Below are 7,128 nucleotides of genomic sequence, written 5' to 3'. Positions count from 1 at the left end.
CAAATAGGTGATATCACTCATTCCTTTTGAATAGGTGATATCACTTATTCGAATAGGTGATATCACCTATTCAAATTAGATAGGTGATATCACCAATTCAAATAGGTGATATCACCTATTCGAATAGGCGATATCACTTAATCATTTTGAATAGGTGATATCACTTATTCGAATAGGTGATATCACCTATTCAAATTATTTATGAATTAACAACTGCTCCCAATATAGCCTTTAATTCTCATTTACTTTCAGTTTCGTTTTATAACTTACCATTCTTCGAGACAAAGGAATACAGTTTCGCATTTAGTTTTAAGCACCCCAGTAGAATTTGTAGCTTGTTTTGCTCACAAATTATATTTATTACACTTATCTATCATGTATACTATATGAAAAATCGTGAAAAATGCATAATAAGTATTAACTGATCCATACGGAAAATGTCCCACTTTACATAATAAAGAGAGAAAGGTATGTCACTCTGTTGTACCCCAGCTTGGTATGATTTATAAAATTTATATAACTTTACAGGGGTCGATAACATAAGGTATTTAAAATATCTCAATTACAGGGGGAAACGGGGCGGCCTGAATTTACTTGGTTCAAATGGAAATCTAGATAGTCTTGAGGAAGGGAGCATTCATTATTTATTGTTGTAAGAAGTGCAAATAGGTGGTATCACCTATTCGAATTGGTGATATCACCTATTCAAATTGAATAGGTGATATCACCTATTCGAATAGGTGATAAAATTTATTCGAATAGGTGATATCACCTATTCATTTCCAACAGGTGATATCACCTGTTCGAATAAGTGATATCACCTATTTGAATAAGTGATATCACCTATTCGAATAAGTGATATGACCTATTCAATTTGAATGAGTGATATCACTTATTCAAATAGGTGATATCACCTATTCGTATAGGTGATATCACCTATTCGAATAGGTGATATTATATAAATAGTGCACGTTTTTGAGGGTAATAGTTGAAATTGACAACCCCAAAAAAACCCCATTGTCAACCCACTCTTCAGCGGAAGTTGACAATGGTTTTCCTAGGTTTGTCAATTTCAACTGTTACCCTAAAAAACGTGCACTATTTATTTTATTATACTGAATGTCTTATTGATTTCGGATGTCATAAAAGAATTCGGAGATCGTCGTTAAGTTCACGCTTAAAAAGCTTTCAAACTCCCCGCTTCTATTTTTTCAATAAGAAAGCTTCGGAAAAGATTTACCAATCTCTTTATTGTTTATTTGCTACTCAAAAAGTCCTTTATCATCTAAAGTTTGCACTCGCAAGGATGTTTTGTCTGTCGTTTTCAAGCTAAGTAAGCTACATCGGACACAAGAGTAGTATAACGGGTCTGGATGGCTGGGTCAACTGAGTGCACTTTTGTCCCCCCAGATCCTGGATGGCTGGGTCAACTGAGTGCACTTTTTTTTGGTCCCCTGGCCGGTTCAATCTAGTATACACCTTGGAAAATCCCAAGTAAAAAAGGGGGGTCTACGTTTGATCTACGTTTTGTGCTGAGTCAGGTATAGGTAATACACAATCTTGGCATCGATTCAAGTATACCATTGTGACGTCATATGTGTCATTCACACAGAGCTCTATTTTCTGAAAACGGAAAAAACAATAACACAGTCAAAAGTGTGTAAGATGATTTATTCAAAGTAAAAAATGTACATATTTACTTTTTCTTCTGGAGTTTCAGGGTCTTCTCCGTCTGGGTAGTAGGAAGTTTCCTCTTGTTGTTAGCCTGCTTTTGATCCTGACTAGTCTCTATTTTCTTTTCTAGATTTCCAATCTCATTCATTATCACTCCTCTAAACACACGAATCTCAGTAATCATGTCTTCTTTAAACTCACAAATAGTCTGTTGAAGTATCTCCATTACATTGGTCATTTGATCTAAGATATCGCATATCAAACTTCTTTCATTTCCTTCAATACTATCCTGTGTCTCTGGTAAGGTTGCAGGTGAATTCATGGACTTTTCCTCTGCCATATTTTTTTACGTCTGTCTAGTACCAAATGCCCACTAAGACTGATCCTAAAATTTCCAGCTCTGCTTTATATACCCTTTTGTACGTACTGTGTACGTCTCAATACTTAGTCTTGGATCAGCGAACTACCTAGGCATTGTGACGTCATACACTGTATGAATACAGCTTTTCTCCGACTTTCAGCTCATTTTGTTGTCAGATCTATCAAGATGAATTTTGATAGTGCCTTGAAACAATTGTTACATGCACAACAACTTATAAGATGGAAAAAACGGGAGAAAGAATTAGAAAGAATTATTTCTCGACAGAGAACCAGAGAATTAGTTCTCAGGAAAAAAAATGCGAGATTAATGGAAAGATTAAAGAGAGCCAAAGCCAACCGAGCTCAACACTTACAACGTTTACGAAATCTACCTGAAGAAGAAGAAGAACCCTCTCCGTCTTCGTCACCACCTCATTCACCACCACCACCACCGAAACCAAAAACCATTTCCCAGTATTACCAACTGAGACTCAATCAAGCTAAGCATTCCAGAAAATTTAAAGCTAAAGAAGATGTCTACAGTGTGAATTTTAAAGAATTTCCAGAGGAGGAAAACAGAGGCTTTGTTCGGCGATTATTTAGAGACATGCTACAGAATGTCAAATATCAAATGCAGTGTAACCCTAACGATTATGTACGCCTGAACATTCACCACCCTTCTCTGGATTCCGACATTTGGTACGAGTTTACTCAATGTAAACATTTAAACGAGGACGTCATTTTAGACAAAATAGAAGCCGTGCAACAATCTAAGAAAGATTTTAAACTGGGAGACGGGTCTATGGAATTCGACATGTTTCATGTCAAATATCCAGAAGGCAGTGGTGGACAGAATACTAAACACCTGATGGTCAACAAGGAGAGTTTTAAAAAGAATAAAAGATCCATCGTTCAGATCGACAATCCTTGGGATAAATTTTGTTTAGCTCGAGCCATCGTAGTCACCCGGTTACACAGTCAAAAACCGGAAAATCCAGAGAGTTTAGTTGAATGGGAAAAATTATGGAAACGCATGAGATTAGGAGATTCTCAATCCTCAGACCAGAAAAACGAAGCTATAGCTCTCATGGAACAAGCCGGGTGTGATATTCATCAGCCTTGTGGACCCGAAGAATGGGGGAAATTACAACAGGTGTTAGCCCCTCACTATCGACTGAAAATATTTCAGTTCAAGTCCACCTCCTCTAAACTCAGTTTAGAGCCCCTGTACAAAGGCTGCGGAGATGGAACTTGTTTAAATGTTTTGTTAGACCACCATCATTACGATGCCATTTTGTCTATGCCAGCTGTGACCGGCAACCCATATTACTGTGATCATTGCGATGTGGGGTACAGGAACATTACAGACCATCGTACCAAGTGTCCTTACCGATGTTCCTTTTGTTTAACGGACACGCCCTGCCCTCCAGACGGGAGCCACATTCAATGTTATCAATGCCAGGGATTTTTTCAGAGCAGAACTTGCTACGAAAACCATTTACGGCCTCACAGTAAGAATACGGCAACAACAGTGTGCAGTTTAATGGGACGATGCGAGCATTGTGAGAAATGGATGTCTAAAATGTCACTCCCTCATCATCATTGCGGAGGACAGAAACAATGTAAGATCTGTAAGAAAACTGTAGACACGGATCATCAGTGCTACGTTCAACTCAAGCCTGAAAAAAAGAAAAAGATAGGCAAAGAGACATTACAGTTTTATATTTATTTCGATTTCGAATGTACACAGGAAAACGGCATCCACGTCCCTAATTTATGTGTGGCACACCGCGTATGTCAACATTGCGGACACTTACCCATAGAAGATCCCTGTCCTCACTGTCGACATATGGGACCCCGTCAACACGTGTTTAAAGGGCCAGATACCTTAAAACACTTCATGGACTGGTTATTACAACCCGACACAGGCAATAAGAATTCCGCCTTATTACACGACGAGGTTATCATCATTGCCCACAATTTCAAAGGATATGATGGACAGTTCATTTTAAATTACCTGGTGCATTCCGCCTGCATGACGCCTACAGTCATCATGAACGGCAGTAAAATCTTATCCATGCAAATCTGCGGATTGAAATTCATCGACTCGTATAATTTTTTACCTTTTGCTCTGTCTAAAATGCCCTCTGCTTTCGGATTCACCGAACTGAAAAAAGGGTATTTCCCTCACTTTTTTAATACAGAACAGAACCAGAATTATGTGGGGCCTTATCCACCGGCGGCATTCTACAATCCGGACGACATGTCTATAAGTGGACGACAGGCTTTTTACCAATGGTACGAACAACAAGCCGGAAAAGTGTTTGATTTCCAGAAGGAATTTTTAGACTATTGTATTTCAGACGTCGATATTTTACGACGATGCTGTGCTCAGTTTCGAGCCACTCTCAAGACCTTAGTCCATGTAGACCCCTTCCAGGAATCCATCACTTTTGCCAGTGCGGCCAATTTAGCTTACCGTCGAGGATTCATGCCCGAAGATACCATTGCCATCATTCCCAACATGGGGTATCAGCCTGCGCGTCAATATTCAGCCAAAGCCTGTCGGTGGTTAAGCTGGATGAGTCACCAGGACGGATCTCACATACGACATGCTAGAAACGGAGGAGAAGTGAAGATCGGAAGTTATACTGTAGATGGATACCAGGAAGCTACTCGTACCATCTACGAATTTTACGGATGCTATTGGCACGGATGCCCTACCTGCTATCCGAATCTACAGACCGAAACTCATCCTCACCGGACACAATTTACTTACCAGGAATTACACGAGGAAACTTTAAGGAGGAATACGGTCTTAGAGGAAATGGGGTATTCCGTACTTAGTATCTGGGAACACGATTTCGATCAACAAGTACAAAGAGAGGTGGCATTACAGAATTATGTACGAGATCTGGACATTCCAGATCCTTTGAACCCCCGAGAAGCCCTGTACGGAGGCCGGACCAATGCTACACGCTTGTATTGTGAGGAGGGGTACATGAGATACGTGGACGTCTGTTCCTTATACCCTTACGTATTAAAACACAGACTTTTTCCCCTAAGTCATCCTCAGATCATAACAGACCAATTCCAGGACGTGAGAACTTATTTCGGCCTCATTCATTGTCGGGTCTTACCACCCCGAGGCCTTTATCATCCCGTTTTACCTTATCGCACGGGAGGCAAGTTATTATTTCCATTATGTCGAACGTGTGCGGAACGACAGGACTCTACTTCTAAACATCGATGTCAACACACAGACCAGGAACGCAGTCTTACAGGTACTTGGGTGACTACAGAATTACATAAAGCCTTAGACATGGGATATACTTTAGAGCGGATTTACGAGGTTTGGCATTTTCCAGAAAGCAGTCAAGATTTATTCAGATCTTACATCGATACCTTCTTAAAGATCAAACAGGAAGCGTCTGGATTCCCACCTGATTGTCAGACGGAGGAACAAAAACTAGATTACATTCGTAAAGTAATAGACAGAGAAGGGATTAGAATGGACCTATTAAGTATAGAAAAAAATCCGGTGCGAAGAACGATAGCCAAACTCTTTTTAAATTGCTTGTGGGGAAAATTCGCTCAACGCCTGTTATTACCTAAAACTCGATACTTGACCGAAGAAGAGGAAGTACAGCAACTCTTACAAGATTCGACCATTGACATCAAAGGGATAGAACTCTTAGAAAATAAAGAGCAGCCCGAATCGAACATGATGCTGGTGAATTATCAAGAGAAACAGGAATTTGTAGAAGAGTGTCCCTTCGGAAACGTGGTACTGGCCTGTTTCACTACCGCTCATGCCCGATTACACCTCTACGAGACTTTACAACCTTTGGGAGATCGGGTCCTTTATTTCGATACGGACAGTATCATATACCAACATAAGGAGGGACAATTTAATCCTACCCTTGGCCACAGTTTAGGAGAATGGACTGATGAATTAGACGGGGACCACATTATCAAATTCATGTCAGGAAGTCCTAAAAATTATGCTTACCTCACCGCCAAGGGAAATTCCGTGTGTAAAGTCAAAGGATTGACTCTTAATTATCGGGCTTCCAATATCGTGTCACCAGAGACATTAGAAAAAATGCTCAAGAAAGAAATGGATGAAATCCAAGTCTCGTATCCCTACAAAATACAGAGGACTCGTCAACATGAAGTCAAGACAGTACCTTTAGAAAAACAATATAGAATTGTCTATGATAAGAGACAATTGATGAATGATTATAATACTTTACCTTATGGTTATTAAAAAAAACTGTATTTCAAAATGTGTTTTTATTTTATGGGGAAAACCCAAAAAAATGAAGGGGTTATAAAAAGGGGACAAACATATTTTAACACTTCAGTCATGGCTGATCATTCTAGGGAGCCAGAGGGGCTTCCTGTTTACCCTAACTATGCTCTGCTCTTAAAGAGAGAAGCTACCTTTAAAGAGGGATGGCCCGAGTCTTTAAAAGGATTATTACCCAACCTAGCCAAAGCCGGATTTTTTTTACAGGGGAGTGAGTGATAAGACCATCTGTTTTCATTGTGGTATGACTTTAAACTGCTGGAAACCTACAGACGATCCTTATGTAGAACATGCTTATTGGAACCCTAATTGTCCTTACATCAATACCTATAAAGGACGTGAGTGGGTGATGATCGTATTTATTAACCATTTACTCCGGGTGGGATACAAAGTTTCACCTGAAATTAAACCTCTACTAGACCAAACCTCTACAGAGATTCAGGCCACAGGAAAATGTCACATTTGTTTAGAGGGAGAATTACAAATGGCTTTACTCCCTTGTGGACACGTATGTTGCTGTTCATTATATGCTCCCACCTTCCGGTATTGCCCCATCTGTCGATCCGATGTGAAGAGAACTCAACGTATATTTCTGTGTTGAATAAAAAGGATTGAAACCCTATTTTTCTCTTCATTTATCATCATGCAACCTGACGAGACACTCCCGTCTTTTCAATTAAAACACGAATTTACCATGGTGGTAGCAGGACCATCTAAATCGGGGAAAACGGAATTTGTTAAAAAATTAGTGAAAAATTTACATTGGATTACCCCCATGCCAC

The 7,128-nt window shown here is 39.7% G+C and overlaps 1 protein-coding gene across 1 annotated transcript; it reads left to right on the top strand.

Moving 5' to 3' along the window:
* The first annotated feature begins 2,641 nt into the window (after positions 1-2,641).
* Positions 2,642-6,304, top strand: LOC133191566 (uncharacterized). Its single transcript, XM_061327314.1, has one exon. It carries the CDS (start codon positions 2,642-2,644, stop codon positions 6,302-6,304), a length of 3,663 nt encoding a protein of 1,220 aa, XP_061183298.1.
* Positions 6,305-7,128: the final 824 nt, after the last annotated feature.

Source organism: Saccostrea echinata, unplaced genomic scaffold (assembly GCF_033153115.1).
Source record: "Saccostrea echinata isolate AGI-Se365-2 ecotype Australia unplaced genomic scaffold, CSIRO_AGI_Sech_v1 ptg000023l, whole genome shotgun sequence".
In the NCBI taxonomy this organism is placed as follows: Eukaryota; Metazoa; Mollusca; class Bivalvia; order Ostreida; family Ostreidae; genus Saccostrea; species Saccostrea echinata.
The sequence above is the reverse complement of the archived record's forward strand: the minus strand, read 5'-3'. Positions and strand labels throughout refer to the sequence as shown.

What these genes read in the sequence shown, in the direction of transcription:
- LOC133191566 (XM_061327314.1), top strand. Translation starts at nt 2,642, where the DNA reads ATGCTACAGAATGTCAAATATCAAATGCAGTGTAACCCTAACGATTAT.